This window comes from Phyllostomus hastatus, unplaced genomic scaffold (genome assembly GCF_019186645.2).
Source record: "Phyllostomus hastatus isolate PE091 unplaced genomic scaffold, TTU_PhHast_1.1 phas_contig_254, whole genome shotgun sequence".
NCBI lineage: Eukaryota > Metazoa > Chordata > Mammalia > Chiroptera > Phyllostomidae > Phyllostomus > Phyllostomus hastatus.
This window is the reverse complement of record NW_025333810.1, coordinates 9027867-9046409: the sequence shown is the minus strand read 5'-3', so window position 1 is coordinate 9046409 and position 18543 is coordinate 9027867. Positions and strand designations below refer to the sequence as shown.

Here is an 18543-nt window from a genome sequence, read left to right as displayed (position 1 = left end):
AACAAGCTAGTTTCAAGCTAGTTGGAACATTGCAGGAGAGGGGGAATAGAGAGTGAATTGTAGTTGAAGATGGAGCAAGAGAAACAGATGTCTTATTAAAGGTTCAGGTCTTTATCGTGAGGTAAAGGTCATTCAGAGTTTCAAGCTGGAGAGAATAATCAACATCATCAGAATTCCAGTTCAGAAAAGACTACTCTGATTGCACTACAAAGAATGGATTTAAAAGAGAGCAGAGTGGATGGAACACACCAGGTAGAAGCTATTCCAATAGTTCAGATAAAAGAGGACAACTTGAATGAACTAGTGATAGCAAAAATGGAAAAAAAGACAGGCTCTAGAGACAGGAAATAAACACAAGGAACTTAGCATTAGATTACATGTGGAGGAATGGCAAGGAAGTGTCCATCACAGTTATCGGATTTCTGGCTTACAAAACTGGATAGATGATTACATATTCCCTAAGGTAACAGGAAAACTGAAAAGAGTTATTAGTTAGCTGATGGGCATTGGGGTTTTGTTTTTGATATGTCAATATGAAGTGCCAAAATTAGATTTCAATTAGCAAGTGTGTAACTTTCAAGTGTTTTATCACCCAAGAATATTACGAGAAGAAAGATTTACAGATTTGTGACTTAGGTGATGAGGTCGGTGGTATGATTACTCAAAACAGGCAACACAAGAAAAAATTCTGTAGAAACATTAAGTATTCAGTTTGGGGCATATTACAAGTGGGCTGCTTATAAGATATCTAAGTCCAAAGTTCTGAAGAACAGTCTGAATTGGAAAGAACACTCTGAACTGGAAATAAAGATTCAGGAGTCATCAGTCTAAAAAATAAAGTAGAAGCCAAGAAAGGGCATGAACAAGAACTTAAAGGGAAACTAACAGCACATCTCCAGTACCTCATAGAGTGCAGCACAGAGCAGAAACGAGGAGAAAAAACAAAGAAAAGAAGGAAGAAAGGGAAGGTAAGGAAGGAATTTTTAAAAAGTGCACCAAGGGAATAATCCTAGAAAATACCAATATTTAAGTACCAGGCAAGAGAAGAAACCCACAAAGGAGACCACAAAATAAATCGCAAATTATAATGTAGACTGAGACTTAGAAGGCAGTGCTGTTAAATAAATTATGGGGCCTGAGCATTTCACACTCAAAAAGGGGGGCAATCATGAAAATATCACACAAAATATAATTAAGATTTTTGTGTCAGATATGAACAGTAGGCTTGGCAATTAACTAGTGTCAAAACAATAATGGTAAGAATCACAAATGAACAGCCCTATACACTGCAGAAATGTGAATCATTTCAGACTTTTGAGAAAGTAAAATGGAAAAACCTGTTAAAATTAAAAATAAGATACATTCTTTTACTCAAAAAGTTCATTTTCAGGAACCAAACCTATCCTTAGAAATAAGAGCACTATTGCGAGCAATAATACATGCAAGGATGTTCATTACAACAGTGTTTATGGTGGGTAAAAGGGAGGATCTAGAACCAACCTGAATGCCCAAAATTAAATAAATAAATAAATAGATAGATAGATAGATAGATAAATAAATAAATAATTGTGCATTCATATTATAAAATATTAAAACAGCTGCTTAAAATAATGAACTATATCTGGAACTAATGAACTGGAGGACAGTTCATGAGGTACTGTCTTCCAAATAAAGCAAACTGCAAGACAATGTATGTGTTCATTTTTGTAAGACCAAATTCTGTAAACCTGACAAATATGTACTGAATTTTTTGGACTGTAAGACGCACCGGACCATAAGACACACCTAGGTTTTAGAGAAGGAAAATAGGGAAAAAAATTTCGAAGCAAAAAATGTAAAATATTTATAAGACGCACTTTCCCCTTCCAAATCTGGGGGGGATGGGGGTGTGTCTTATAGTCTGAACATAGCTTTACATTTCTATTGGTGAAATATTATGTTACTTATGTTATTAAATATTTTACCACATTTTTTGATTCATAGTTTTTTTCCTGTTTTCCTCCTCTAAAACCTAGGTGCATCTTATGGTCCAAAAAATAAGGTGATAACATAAATAACATAGGCCACTGCCCACCACCCCCCCCCCAGTGAGCCAGGTAAGCTACATTCGAACTATAAGATGCACCCCCCCAACCCCCGCAAATTTGGGGGGTGCGTCTTATAGTACAAAAAATACAATATATATTTGCATACCTTGTATGGCTATGGACAAGGTGAGAAAGGATATACACTAAGCTTTAACATTAACTAATCTCAGGAAAGTAGGACATGAAATAACAAGGTTGAACTTTTTTCCTATATATGTTTATACTGTATCATTGAGGTGAACACAGACAACTTTTTCCATTTTGGGGGATAAATTTAATATTTTTTTATTATTGTTTATGCTGTTAACTGCTGTCCCAATTTTTTCCCCTTTATCCCCTTCCTCCCCACTTGCCCTCTACTTCCATAGTCAATCCCAAGACAGTTTTTTGTTATTTTTAAAGACTGATAGCAAAACCAGTTTTGATTAAAGGATAAGGATAAAATTTAAGTGGCAGCATGTTCAAAAGTACATGGGAAGTAAACAAGAGAATGTAGACTATCTTTCAGGGAGTCTAGTAATAAAAGGGAAGATATAAGACAATGTAAAGGGGAATGCAGGGCCAAAGTAAAAATATTTCCTTTTATGACTAGAGAATTGACCTTACAACACAATAGCAAAGAGCTATAGATGGAAAAAGATGAAAATATAGAGCAATAACTAATTAAGTATATCTTAGAGGAAACAGAAAATGCATGTTCTCCACTTCAGAACATTCCCTAATTCTGATTATAATATATACAATCACCCAAAAAGTTAAAATGCTAAAACAAATCTTATAATTTAACTTACTATATATCACTGGACAACTTCCAAAATATCTTATAAAGAGATTTACATCCAAGGCAGCACTAGAAAGAATTAGTTTCAAAGTTGGGTGCTTTTGCAACAAATCTCTTAACTTTGTAAGTAAAAAATCACTAAATCGATCCCTTTCATGTACTTCATCCTGCAGTAAACAAAATAAAACCATGGAACATTTAAATAAAAAAAAACATTATAGATGACTAAGTCTTTAAAATCATGGAACTGCTGAGTTTTACACTAATTCAAATTGAATGTGGACAAGGCCATCAGTATTAGTGAAAATTCTGGGTTATAAACAATTCAGAAACAGACACTAACAACCTGCTATGGTTGGCTTTGGCTTTTATTTTGTTGGTTTGTTTGTTTGTTTGTTTTCAGAATATAAAACCACACGAACTAAATTCTGAATTGGTGAATTTTAATTTAGTGTCCTTTTAAAACACTAGACAAAATATATTTAAACATGTTTCTCTTAACATCAGGGCTCAGGGGCATCCTTTGGTTTGAATACACAGATCTAGCAAGTTTCCAAAACCTGCTTGCTGCAGGTTAATAAAACTTATTCTAATTGTTTTCTCACAAACTAGATAAAAGCTTGTAATTCTTTAATAAGATATAATTCATTTAACTGTCTTCATCAGCAGCTAGTTAATTTAGCAGCCTAACCTTGAAGTTAAATGACTATAAAATATGTCTTAAGTCTGGTAAATACACATTAGTTAAAGGTATCACATGACAAATCATGTGGGAAAAAAAATTTACCATTCTAGAGAACTTATCTAAATATATGCACGTATCATTTTCACACATAAAAAGCACTTTTAAATTTTTTTATTTTTTTTATTTATTGAATTTATTGGGGTGAATTGGTTAGTAAGATTACATAGGTTTCAGTTATACATTTCTACAATACATGATCTGTATATTATATTGTGTGTTCACCACCCTAGTCAAGTTTCCTTCTATCACCATTTAGCCCCCTTACCTTCTTCTACCTCCTCCCACCCCCCTTTCCCTCTAGCAGTCATCACACTGTTGTTGCTTGTGTCTATGATAAAAAAAGCACTTTTTTAAAAAACTACCTACTTATTTTATTTTCTCTCATAAAACCTGATGGTAAGAATATCTTTAATACAAAATAATTATTTCTAATCATTATAGAAAATAAAAGTAACTTGATTATAATAGCCTGTTCAGAAAAAAACAAATTAGTTCTCACTTGTAACTACTCTAAAAATTATATACTTATGTATTTAAATTTCAAGCAATCTGAGTTATATATGGCAAATTCAGAGATATTCTTACCACAATAACATGTGTTACAGCTGACAATGTACTATCTCCTGCCATCAATGTACGAAGCAATACCCCATTGGTGCAAAATGTCAGAAGTGTCTTTGGAGAAACCCTTTTTAAAAAATCAAAATAATGTGCACAATTACAAACATTATATATAATTAAAACATGATCACATTGAATGTTAGTCTTATATGTACTGTAACAAATGTCACTTAAAGTTACTAACATAACAATATATGTATGCTTTATTGGCAATTTATGTCAAATATTTATTTTATGCTGAATAATCTCACAAAATTTGTACTACTAATAGTCTTTATTAATTAAATGATTATTTTGTTAAAGAACCATAAACAGATTTTTTTAAAGACCTTAAATACTTTTTGCTTGGGTACAAAAGTGTATCATAAAAGGGATCAGCTTTTTAAACCACTATATCCAAACCATTAGAGCAAAGAAATAGTACTGCTGATGAAGGAGTTTACTACCACTAATAATAATCAATTCAGTCACTAATATTTATTGAGTGCTTATTATAAACTTCACATCAATCCTGTGCTCTAGATGCTTTTATTAGTCCCATTTTATAAATGAGAAAACTGTATCCATGGCCCAAACTCTTTCTCAACTATTTATTTATTAAAAATCTCAGTAAGTTTAGACATGATCTCAATGTCCTGTCATAGAATAAGTACTATTTGGAATAAATAATCATCTAACTTTTTAACTTAACATAGTCTCCCTATTTAGTAAAACAGAAACATTTACCCTCTCTATTGATAAAAGATAGGCTATGGAAGAATTGTCCTTACCTGCTTTCTAATCGTATCTGATACCCAATTGTTTGACCAATCCTTTCTCTTCTCTCTGCAGCAACTCTTTCAGCCACAGCAATAGCCGCTAATCGTCTTGGCTGAGTACAAAATATACGGCAGGGGATACCATTTTTAAAGCAATCATCTAACAGGAACTGAGGAATCTGAAACACAAGTTTTAAAGTACTATAAAATGACATACATGATTATATACCTAGAAAATCCAATTCTGTAACATGTCCAGACATAATCATAAAATCAACAACTTTCACATTGTTGCTAATAATCAGCTAGAAAATGTAATTTAAAAAGAAAGATCTTGTTGAAGATCAGCTTGAAACATCTTATGGTGCCAAGAACTAAGGAGGAGGTAAGTGATGTGGAGTCATGCCAAAGACACAGGAACCAATTGGAAGAAGTACTTAATGGCCAAACTGGGACAGTGGAATAAAACAATTTTTAAATAATTAATTATAAACCATACATAAAATATTCCTGAACATACAATAAAAATAAATAATCAAATGTTTAAAAAGAAATAGTTAAAGCTCATGCAAAGAGTATAAAATGCTAATGAGAGCATAAAAGATCTAAATATATAAATATGACATTCCTGAATGGATATAGTCAATGTTACGACAATGTCTATTCTCTCCATGAAACAATCAAAATCCCACTGGGAATTTTTAATAGTGAAAAACACAAAAATAGCCCCAACTGGTGTAGCTCAGTGGGTTGGGTATCATCCTGCAAACTAAAAAGTAACCAGTTGGATTCCCAGTCAGGACACATGCCTGGGCTGCAGGCCAGGTTCCCAGGTGGGGCGTGCAAGTGGCAACCAATTGGTGTCTCTCTCAAACATCAATGTTTCTCTCCCTCTTTCTTCCTCCCTTCACATCTCTCTAAAAAAATAAGTAATTTTTAAAAAAAACACACAAAAATAGCCTAATACAGGGATTGCAGACTCTTTTCTATAATTAAATTCAAACAGGTCAGAAATATTTTAAAATAAAAGTAAGTCTTCCCACCCCTACCACTACCAATAGTCCTCTCCAAAAAAGTAACTACTGTTAAATTTCTTATGAACTCTTTCAGGGAAAAAAATATTTACACAATTTAGGATATTTGTGTATATAAACGTTTTTATCGCACAAAGTTATTACTGTATGTTTGTAATTTGTAGATTTCACTTAACATATCAGATTACCTAATCCATTTATTAGCTTTACATTCCATCCTACAGATGTGCTATAACTTAACTAATATAACTACACTTAAGTAATTTCCAGTGTTTTTAGGTTTGTTATTATTAATGTTATTGCTTGCTATTACTAGTATGTGAACATCTTGCTTAACATACTTTTGTATAGTCCAAATATATAAATTAAATTTGGACAAAAATATTATAAAATTTCCCTCTATAACAATTTATACTATCAACAAAGTAGAAGATGTTGTTTTCCCAATACCTATGCAAATACGCGATATCATACATTTATTAATTTCTGCCAATCTAATATCTGAAAAATAAAATTGTTCTGATTTCATTTCTTTAACTATGAGTGAAAGAGAACATCTTTTCATACATGTCTTAGACTCTGGGATTTTTTTTTTAAACTTGACTGCTTTACCCAGAAGCACAAATGTACACAAGCTAAGAAATAGTTAAAAAGAAAAAACAATGATTAGGAATATTGTGCTACATACTATAAAGCTACAAAAAGCAAAAGGTGGAAACCCAGTGCAAATATAGAATTAAAGATATCTAACAAAAATTCCAGAGATAGGCCCAGGTGCTACAGAAACTTAGCGTGGCTGAGTGGTTTGGGCACCATCTTGCAAAATGAAAGGTTGCCAGTTCAATTCCCAGTTGGGGCACATGCCTGGGTTGTGGGCCAGGTCCCCAGCTGGTGGTATGCAAGAGACACTGATAATCAAAGAGCATAACATTAAATTCTTCATTAAATTCTCAAGTATCCTTTCATATAAAATTTTAGCAAAATGATATACACAATTATAAAAACAGTCATACATAATTCTGATGTACAAATATTATTAGCAAGGACATTCAAATAATTTATATAAAAATACATTTATTGTATTTACCAAAGTTTTCAAAATCTCTATTCAATATTAACAGTGCTACAATTTACACTTACTGGAAAACCATACTATAATACTAAAACAATTATAACAATCTAAGATATCTGGACTGACTGGACTCTATGGAATTTCACTTAATAAAAACAAAGAACTCATACTAAAGAAATATCTTACATATTATCCCCAGATAAAAATTTTATCATGTTTTTAAATATTGTTTTACAGGATCAAGTTTTGGATAAAGAGTTATACTTCTGTGAAAATGGTTAAGTCTTACAAATAAATAATTTGTAAAGTTTATAGTCAACCTCTCTTATCAACTTGCCTTCCTTATTGACTAAGTTTATTAAACCAACCAATATAACCAAAGGAACTCTTAAGCAACTGTCAAAAGTAAATTTATTTGTCCATAAAAGAAAATAATGTAAAATTATATTATCTATTATATCTGAAACACTATCAAAAGCAAAGTAATTTTACTACTTTAACATACTAACATGTTAGTATGTTAAAGTAGTAGTAGTAGTAGTAGTAGTAGTAGTAGTAGTTTAACATACTAACATGTTAAAGAACATAATCAAGAAAAGGTCATATCACTGTACCACTTTTACTTCTAAACTGTCACCCTAATGTATAAGATGTCATGATAATAAAGTACTTTGATTCTAAACATCCAAGTCAAACATATTAATTCTATTCTACAGTCAACTATATATCAACATTTGTTGTTGTTATTAGTTTTGCTTTTAACTTAGCTGTTATTTATAAACCACTGTAGTAGGCACTTTGTACACATCTCTAAATTTTACCATGAATAGTAGCAATTATCATTTTACAAATGAAAACTCTGGCTCACAGAGGTTATAAAACCAGACTAAAACTTTACACCCAATAAATAAGGAAACTGGAATTTGAACTGAAGGCCCAAGTTCACATTTCTTCCATTGATGCCAAATCACATCCTCACCTCTGTTTAAGTGAAGGTATAATATACTAGTTTAAAATAAATATTTTAAAACATTTCCTTTCTACAAATTCTTAAAATGTACCCCCAGCAATAATTTATTTCTGAAATAACCATTAAAATACCCAGAAGTTCCTTTGTCTGTTTTTGTTTAAATACACAGAGTATAAATGTAATACCAAACTGTCACATGGGCTAAAATATTTTTTCTTCTGTAAACAACAAAGAAACAAACCTGTGTAGTCTTTCCAGACCCAGTTTCTCCTACAATCAAAACTACCTTATTTTCCTTAATTATTTTAACAATTTCTTCTTGTTTCTCAAACACTGGCAGAGACTGCCTGAAAGAATCAAATTCAGATTCTCCTCTTTTCACTGGAATCTGAGGTATGCCATTGTTGAGTCGCCCACTTGTCTTGCTCATTTCCCGGTTTTCTTTGAAAATGAATAAAAGAAAAAAATTATGATCAACATTAAAAAGAAGTGTTAAAATAAGTAATTTCTAATATAATTTCATTCAACTATTTCTTTTCTACTCAGTCTACATGAAGTTACCAATCAACGCCTTAGCTGTTGCACTCCTATACTTAATATTCTTACAGAATATGTTACAAATTTCAGTATCAATTAGAAAGCAAATCTCTCAAAAGTATTTCTGGTGCATAATGTTTACAAATGAACAAAAATCAATCATTCAATAACCATTAAAAATAAGACATGATTTAATATCTGAAATGACTTTCAGACTCATTTCTACTAATAATGACAAAGAAAACTGAAATTTTATAGTAGGAAACAATGTGCATTCTACTGATAGTCTGTTATGTACAAAGTGAAAACTCGTTATAAAAAATATATCCTGTATGTTTAAGTTAAACATGTAAGATTATGTAAACAAATAGAATATTATGTGTAAATATCAGGTCCTAAAACTTAATAAATTCCCTAATTGAGCATTTTAGCCAACAGCTACACTTACCTAAACAGACAGGAATAAAAGAGCCATGATGTGTTTATACTTTTCACATAATTCAAAATATTTGTGTGTGTGTGTATGTATTTAAAACTTAAAATTCCTTTATATGTAGCATCATGTGTTTTCTGTATTCTGCAAACCTACTTCAATAAACTGAAAATTAGGCAGATTCCATCACTTTAAATAATAATTTTCTCACTACGGAACTAATTTTTTCAAATAATGAAATTACAACTTAATTTTATATCCTAAATATATTATTTATATACCTTTCAGCAAATTAATGTACTGAAGACTCTGTTCTATCTCTTACCACAACTTAAATCTAATTCTAAATCTCTCTCATTAGTGTGCGGTGGCAGCGTGATATAGGATAGTGCAGACCTTATATTCAAATCCCAGCTCTGCAGTTTATTGGCTGGTTGACTGTTCTCGAACAAATTATTTAACTTCTCTGAATCCCAGTTTGTTCACCTGTGAAACAGAAAATTCTTACCTTGCAAGGGTTGTGATGAAGCCCTATTTAAAGAGTTTAATATACTGCCTAGCACACAGTAAGTGCTCAATAAATGGTAGCTATTACTATGACATTTAAAAAAAACCTTATCTAACTTCATGATATGCCTTAACACTGCATTTCATTTCAAAATTTTTATAAGTCTTAATCATTCCAATAAGCTATTCAAATTAGGAAATCTTATCTCCTCTTAGCTTTAAAATGTAAATTTAAAATGGAAAAAGAACAAGTCATAAAATAATAAGATAAACACAGAAGCTCCCCCAGAAAATACATACCAGCTTCAACTGCAAACACATTTCCTCTTTCTGTTTTAGGCAGAAGTTCAGTACGTTCTTTATTGGTGACAGGAAATCTTTGAATTAGGCTCCTAACAGCATGTTTTGTATTATGAGTCAAATTACAGGTCATCATTGCATGAGCTGTTTCTGATCCATCTTTCTTCTTCACAGTTAGGTATCTATTTGCTCCCTTTCTGAATATTAATAAAAATCATTTATTTACTATATATAGTCAATTTGTTCACATATGATGTATACCTACTTAAAAAACACATCTCAAACAAAACATTGAAAAAAAATCAAAATTATTTGGGAGACAATGCTGAAAATTCCAAAAAGCTCGATTAAAGAGGATTTTGGTGCAAGAGTGGCCACAAGACCACTTTCAATTAAAATTTCAAAATGCTGCAAATGCAATTTTAACTCAGTAAAAGTGCTCACTTACCCACAGATGCTACCATTTATTTTAGCAGACTTTCATGGTACATGAAATATCAACAGTTAATTCATGCTGGGAAGCATACAGAGGGAAAATAAAAACAATCTGAACAACAGAATCTAAAAGTGATAAAAAAGTTATGGTTCACTGTTCAGACTAATATATCCCACTGAATGTATCTACAGTGTACTGGTAATGTCACACTCCCATGAAAACCTGTTAAGAGGGCCAAGTTTAGTGGCTGGACCAAAAAAAAAACATAAATCAGCATTACTGATAAGTATTTTCAGATGTAAATTGGGAAAAAATTTTTTTCAAAGCTTCTGGATCTAGACTTCAAAGATAAGGCAATGAAGACTTATAACTGTTCTCCAATTATCTGATGTAGGTATATTTGTTTCTTCAACTGGTCCAACATGTTTAAACATATAAGAAGTCTTCAAATGTGCTTTGAATGATTTAATAATACATGTCTATAATATAGTTCAAAGTAGTACTAGTAAATAGCATACCAACATGGATTTGAACCCCAGCTCTACCACTTACTAGCTGTGGGACTATAAGCACATTATTCAATAGATCTGAGCCTAAAATAATAATACCTGCCTCAAAGGACTACACTTATGATTAAATAAGGTAATACATGGAAAGAGCAGTACCTGTTACAGAGTAGGCACTAAATAAATGAAAGCTATTATTATAGTGAGGAAAAAATATTTCTTATACTTAAAAAATTTACCCAAAATATTTATTAAATATGTTATCACTTGTTAATGTCACCCTCATATTATAGAAATGAGCAGCATAGCCACAAATACAATGAAAATTACATGTATAATTTTCCTAATTTTCATTAGATTTAAAATTTTTCAACATCTTCACTTGAAGAACGATATAAAACAAAACTGGGGAGGATTAACGTATACAGTTTTAGCTGTCTAAATCATCCAAGTGAGGCTTTCAATTTACCAAGATTTTTAATTTCTGGAATTCTTTAATGAATTATAAGCTTTCTTTGCTGTCATCTACTCCTTAACTAGTGCTTAGTGATTCTTGAATGATGGCGTAAAGATGAAGTAATTAAATTTAACCTGATCTAGAAATTATTTCCAAGGTAAATTGGAATTATTGATTCCAGAGATGTTCTCTGTACATGGACCATTCTGAAACTTCAGCAGTTGCTATATACTCATTCATTCCCCTTCTGTGCCATTTACTTCATAAAATCTTAACTACATAAGGCAGGAAGTATGCCGAAATGAGCACTAGAAAAAGAAGGGTTAGGAGATTTGTATTCAGCTAGTAATACTCTTTCGACTAACAAGCAATACAAAAGTGAATCATTGTACTTTTCTGACACCACATACTAGCTCATTTTAAAATCTCTAATTTCTGTCACCTCCAAGATGCTTTCATTTTCTTAAAAATCATCTCAGAAAACTTTTGCTAGTTTCACCTTTCACTAATTTTCTTATTCCTTTATTCATTCATTCAGTTACGCATCATATATTAAGCACCTACTGTCTGCCAGACACTATGCTAGAAGCTGGGATTACAAAATTGAAAAACTATACTCTATCCTCAATAAGCTCACAACTAAAATAATGTGTCAGACTGAAAATTTCCTAATAATGAAAATGCCTAATAGTAATACAGCATTTATGTATAGAAAATTTTATATAATTATTTACATATACATAAATACATTTTTAAATGTATGTATAAAAATAACTCATAAGAAGAAGGTGTGAGTGCTTAGCCATTAGCATTTAAAATTTCCTGAACTTAATTTGAACATGGATGGTAGGGCAGAAAGATAACATCAACTTGATAATTTTTTGATGTTTTAGTAAAATATTTTACTTGTGGCTATTAGTGCTCGTTCCTACCACACTCAACACCACAGTGACACTGATATATAATAAAAAGACTAGTAAAGTTTTTGGTAAAATATTCACCTTTTCAATGTGAGGATGGAAACAGTCAATACATCAGAGATTTGTCCCACTGTGTAAACTAACACACTGAGATCTCATTATTCTTTCATTCCAAAATAACTGACACCATGCTTTGATGAAAACCATAAGAGTCTCCTTTACAAACCAAAATTAACTAGAAACTAGCTACAAGATGTGGAAAAGATGCTAGATAACTGAACTTCATATATACTTTTAAAAATAATAAAATGCAAAGCCCCATATGCAATTTTTAAAAAGAATAAGTGTATGAAAATTACAGATAAGAACATCGTAACTTCTAACTTCAAAAGGTAAAAGTAATCAATACATGCTATGATGAAGTATTGGCATTTCAATGTCTTCTTCCTTTGAAAGAAAAAATGATCTGCTCTAACTAGTCAAATTTGATGCAATTTTAATATTAATGTTTATCAATTTACACAGTATGTTACTGAATATTTAAGATACTCAAATAACAACCATATGAATCACTATTCCTCACTTTCCACATCTGTAAACAGTTTAAAATATCAGGTAAAGAGCCAAAACCTAAGATGACTACTTAAAAAGCTCACAGCCACCAAGGAGCTAATGTTTCTAAAAAAATAACATACACAAGTTTGATGCCTAGTAGATGCTTAATTTCATATCTCCTTAATTTATACTTCTGTTAGACAGATAGATGAAAAGATCTAACTCCAAACCGTTTTCTCCCCAATACTGCAATATAAAATTGCAAATTTATTAAAGCTTTTATCATATTAATTTGTACTTTTTTATGAATACCTAGAAATTAATAAACCAACCAGTTAACTTTGTCACTAAACACAGTTGCTTTCATGTCATGGACACTATATTTGTAGTAAATTTGTTCTTTCTGTGACTACTCACAGCTCCCAGGACATTGCTATGAACTCACTGTGAACATAAAAAATTAATTAAACATTAACTATGATCAAATCCTGGCTCTGCCACTTGCTCTAGCTGTGTGATCCTGGGAAAATTAATCTCTCCAAGCTTGAATTGCTTCATCTGTTATACAGATACCAGATGTTAATAATAAAGCTTACCCCTGGCTGGCATAGCTCAGTGGATTGAGTGCGGGCTGCGAACCAAAGTATCGCAGGTTCGATTCCCAGTCAGGTCACATGCCTGGGTTGCAGGTCACTGCCCCCAGCAACCGCACATTGATGTTTCTCTCTCTCTCTCTTTCTCCCTCCCTTCCCTCTCTAAAAATAAACAAATAAAATCTTAAAAAATAATAAAGCTTACCATGTAAGATTACCGTGAGGATTAAATGATAATCTACTTAAAACACCTATCACATGCCTGTTACATAAGAACCCCTAATTAATGTTACCTGATGTTACTATCATTATTGTGCACCCCAAGCTTTTCCTTTCAAGGAATGTCTAAAAATTCCTGAAGAGTTCATCACTCTTAACCCATTTTTCCTATTTTAGCTAGGGGAAAATAGAGAAGTGCAGCATGCAACCTTCCCTGGCAAAAGGCAAGGAAGGCAGTAAATAACCCAAGTCTGAAAAGGAGGGCTTTTGTGTAGGGTGGAGCCTCCTGGTCAGGGGGAGTAGAGCACTTGGATGCCTATTAAGCAGTGACTTCAGCAATCACAGGTTAAGAAACCTATACTTGGAAAACTTACTTTCATAAAATTTCTATTTTATCTTTGCACAAGTTTTTAACAAAGTTCATTTTGTAAATTTTATTTTTTCTAACTTGGACTAAGAAGAATAAAAAAGAAATTTTGTTTTGTTCAGAAAGTTATGCTTTCAAAACCAAAAAAATTCTGAGGTGACATTTTTGTTATGGAAAAAACTTGACTATAATTCCAAAAAAACGTTTAGGATATACTAAAGAATACACACAAAATGCAGGTGTTATTCCAAAAATAGCATTTTCACCAAAAGACAAGCAAGTATAAAAAATAATCAATTGCAAAGTAAATTCACCCTTTCGGAGGAGATGAAAAACAAAATCCAAAACACATGGCTTCATTTTTTAAAAAAGGGAGATAAAAAAAAAGTGATGAGAAAAAATTATAAATTTTCATACAGTAAGCCTAGAATCTATTTTTAAAACCTTAGAAGCAGCTCAAAATAATCACAGAATCATAGAATCTTAACTAAAACAAAGAAATTAACTCCTTTATATTTTACATTTAAGAAAATGGACCTTTACAGTTTAAGGGACTTGACCAAAGCTAGAGGATGGGGCTGTGAGAGAATAGGAATCAAGGTTTCCTGACCTTTCCTCTCCACCAGGTTCTCTCACAAATATGTATAAAGGAACAATAATACCAGGCACAAAATTTAAAAAGCAGAAAAACTATCTTCCTAATTAATGAAGTTAATACTAGGAGGTTAAAAAAAATCTTTACTCATTGGTGAACAGTAAAACCCATGAAATATGTCAGGAATAAATTCTCATATAAATTAAAATAAAAGATTTAAGAAGTATATTTAAAGTGATGTAGGTCTTTATAAATGTGGAAAGAAGAAAAAGCATTTGAAAATCACAAGAACCACTAGATAAACTTTGTACTACGTTTGCTAAGTTAAAAAGGGAAGGAGAAAAAGCTAGGAAATGTCGTAAGAGGTATTGTGGAGAAATAAATATTGGTATTAGGGACTGGATAAGTAGGAAGAGTGCCTTGCTTCCCTTAGCATCTCTTTTCCTTTCTCCTCACTCTATGCCTCTTCAGTGTTTCTTTATCCCTTTTTTTGTCCTGGTAACTTTTCTTGCTAGCCCCTTCCCCAGATATTTCTCCATTCTGGACCATCCCTTAAACAATCATGCTATTGAACAGAAGTAGTATTCTAATAGACTTTTTCTAAGAGTAATTTCTAATTGTCATTTCTAAGTTAATCCTTCAGAATTCAAAACTCATTTAACCATAGACTGTGGTTACAGCTGCAGAATTGTGCACTTATAACAGAGGTTTTCTAAGTGCAGGCTCGCAACCTCTCATCTGCAACTCTTAAATCCAAACAGCTCTGAAAATTTTCTTACAAGTCTGCAGCAACTGTAACTGGCAGCAAAGCCTGATTAAATTGACATGGCTATTTCTAGGCTTTATTTATCTTAGTGTGAATATTCACATATTTTCCAGTAGAAATATTAATGTGATTAAAGAGGATGCCTACACCTTATTAGGGGTATTATGTCACATATTGCAAATATACCCTAATACCTTTCTAAAATCAGAAAAATCTGAATCTCAACACCTATTTGATCCGGGTGCTTTTGGGTAAAAGATTATTCCCCTGTACTCTCTTTTTATTTCCAAGTACAGTATTTCACCTGTTCAGATGACTATAGTATGGGGGTGCTCAGGAACCTAGCCACTGTTCTAGCCCTGGCTCAGCGATGTTCAAAATGCACATTCACCTAAACTAAATCCCCCGTCAGTAATGTATCGCTACAGTGGCCATTCATATGCAAGACATACCTACCTAAGCTAATTTCACTTTAGAACCCTCCTACTATTTATTTATTAATATATTTACTTAATAAAGTATTGTTTTCCTCCTCTTAATCTAAAAACTAGTAAGCTGAAATATTATCCTTTTTCCTCCCTCTCAATGGTTCTTAGCCAGGGGCAATTTTGTTCCCCAGGTAATATTCTGGTAATGACCAGAGTGTCATTTTGGGATGGAGGTGTTACTGCTATCTATAGGGGTAAAGGCTTAAACATCTTACAGTGCAGAAAACAGCCCTCCAAATAAAAAAAAAAAAATTATCCAGTCCAAATAAAAATAGCTCTAATACTGAGAAACCCTGCTATATGTTAACCTCAAAATGAAATAGTTCCACAGAATTTTAGACTTCTTCAATTTGTATGGCTAAAAATGACCTTTCCCCAATATTGATGAGTGACTATCAAAAAAAGTATGTACTGTTTCCTCCTATTCCATTTCACTTAATTGGTTCTAATCATCAGATTCCTGAGTTGGTAGGAAAGAAAACAATCAACGTGTGTTCTAGTGCTCACCATTACAGTACAGCAACATGAAGAGAGAGAAATTCTGCAAATAATTATTCTTATTATCTTTCGTCCACCCATTCTTTACAAAAAAATAGATTTAGTTTCAATGAAATATGAAAATATTTTTCTCAAGCAACTTCAATTTTTAAACTATTTTTTCTGACCTCTTAAAGTTTACCTCTTTTTGTCCCTAGAGAAAACAACAACAACAAAAAGAGCGGGGACCACAGGTGGAAAAGGAAAGAGTGAGTTTGGCACAGACATGAATCAGTTTATGTACATACTATATAATTAAGGGTGTAAATCTAAAATAGTAATAACAATGTAAATGTAGTTGGAAACATTTCTCTAATTTTGGTAAATAATTTTCTTTAAATAAGAAAAGCTATCAGCTTACCCTTTACTTTTAGAGACCAAACCAAGAGACTGACTCAATCGATGAATAAAGGCTCGTTCAGTACTGGTCAAAGAAGAAGGAAATTCCATTTCTACGAGAAAAAAAATACACAAAGTACCATTTGGGGACAGGCTATTTTCTTTCAAGGTGCTTCAATATGCATACATAAATATAAAATACAAAAAACCATAAGCATACAAATTTATTATATTTTATGTGAAAAGTAGATATTCAATAACTACTGAATGTCTAGTATTGATATTAATAAAATATGAATAAAATTAAAGCTGATACACTGTTATATTAATAAAATTGTGATATTAAGTATAGTTATATTAATGTCATTAATAAAAATGGAATCTATGGTATGATATTTAAAAAATTAAATCTAAGTGTAAAGGAATCTAATGGTCCACCAAAGATTCTACTTACTTTGAATCTTGAGTTGGTACGATAACTGATGAACATATTTCACTGTTTTAACTTAGTCCTTACTTGCTTAATGAACAAAACGTTTACTTCCTTCCATGGTGAGGTATGCTCAAGCGTTATGAATGCGCAACATCAAACTCCAGGGTCTTTGCCTTCACAACAGTAGAGACTTCCTATCTCACTAGCTCAAGCTCGATTTGTTGTTACTTATGGCTGAGGCTGTACCTCTGTTCAGAGTAAGTTCAGAATCACTCCGTCCAGCTCATTCCCAATTTGGGGCTGTAAGCTTCCAGAGTTAAGGGTCCCCGACTTAAGGACAGCAAATCGGAATGAGCCTGGGTCTGCACTGTGTGACCCAAGACGAGTAGCTCTCTAACCTTAGGAGACAGGCAAGCCCTTTCAAATGCCAAAGCAAGTTTGATTTTTTTAAGTGTTAAGGTTCTAGGATTTAAAGCACTACACACTGCCAGTGCATCTACTAGTCTAATTTCCTTCCGCTCTTCTTCTGTAGCTTAAATGTCACTCCTGTAAGGCTACCACAACTCTCTTAAAAAAAAAAAGTACAGGCTTATCAATACTTAAACGCGGTGGCTGAGCCGCCCAAAGCCTCCACAGAGCCTCGCCCAGGGGAAAAAGAAACGCCTCCGGCCAGAGCGCAACCTTAGTTTTCCACCTCCGATCCGTCGCGAGTGCCGCCCGCAGCCCTACAGATCCGCAGGTCGCCGCGAGGCTCCGCACTTCCCTCCCTCGTCGGAGGCAGCGCCTCCGCACAGGGCTGCGGGTGTGGGGACGCGGGGCAGCCGGCGGGGTCCCTGTCAGGAGCCTCACCTTTCTGGTCCCCATATCGGAAGCGCTCCAGGGCGATATTGACTGCGATCTTCACCTCCTCATCTATACGCACGTCCTTTAGCCCCTTGGCCCGGGCGCCGCCCCCAGGGCCACACTGAGCCGGGCCGCCGCCGCCACCGCAGCCGCCGCCTGGAGCCGGCGGCCGCGGGGAGACGCTGCTAGGCCTGGACATGGCCCTGAGGAGATGGTCACCCCGCCGAGAAGCAGCCAGGCCTGCGGGCTGACGGCCAAGGAGAGGACAGCGGAGTTCGGGGGCCACCCCCGGGACTTGACGGCTCCACTGACGGTGCCGTGGGCCTAAGTCACCAGAAAGCCCCAATCAGTCACCACTACAAACCGAGGCGGCACCGGCGCCACTAAAACCCTGGCGCGGCGGAGACAGCAAGCGTGCTGACGTCACCAGAGCTGCCGGCGCCCGTGACCTCAGCGCGCCGGCTGCCCTTCACCTCCTGATCGCTGCCTCTTACTCGAGCGCTCCCCACCGAGCAGATCCTCTGGGTCATCTCCTGCCCCCATCCACCCTCAGCACCGGGGGGCTCTTACTCATACCCTAACTCAAGCACTCATTATTGTGTTGAATCCTTTCTTCGTTCATTCATTTAGTAATCAGGAGTAGG

General features: G+C 33.8%; 1 protein-coding gene across 2 annotated transcripts in view; it reads right to left on the bottom strand.

Moving 5' to 3' along the window:
- The window catches only part of YTHDC2 (YTH domain containing 2), a 69107-nt gene extending 50813 nt beyond the window's left edge, over positions 1-18294 (bottom strand). For both annotated transcript variants that reach the window (XM_045837870.1, XM_045837871.1), the window contains exons 1-7: positions 17906-18294; positions 16646-16736; positions 9846-10042; positions 8310-8509; positions 5005-5171; positions 4199-4301; positions 2879-3035 (exon numbers count right to left, since the gene is read on the bottom strand). In XM_045837870.1, the coding sequence (XP_045693826.1) occupies positions 2879-3035; positions 4199-4301; positions 5005-5171; positions 8310-8509; positions 9846-10042; positions 16646-16736; positions 17906-18098 (1108 nt within the window). In that variant the 5' untranslated portion in view covers positions 18099-18294. The remainder of the gene's footprint in view (positions 1-2878; positions 3036-4198; positions 4302-5004; positions 5172-8309; positions 8510-9845; positions 10043-16645; positions 16737-17905) is intronic.
- Positions 18295-18543: the final 249 nt, after the last annotated feature.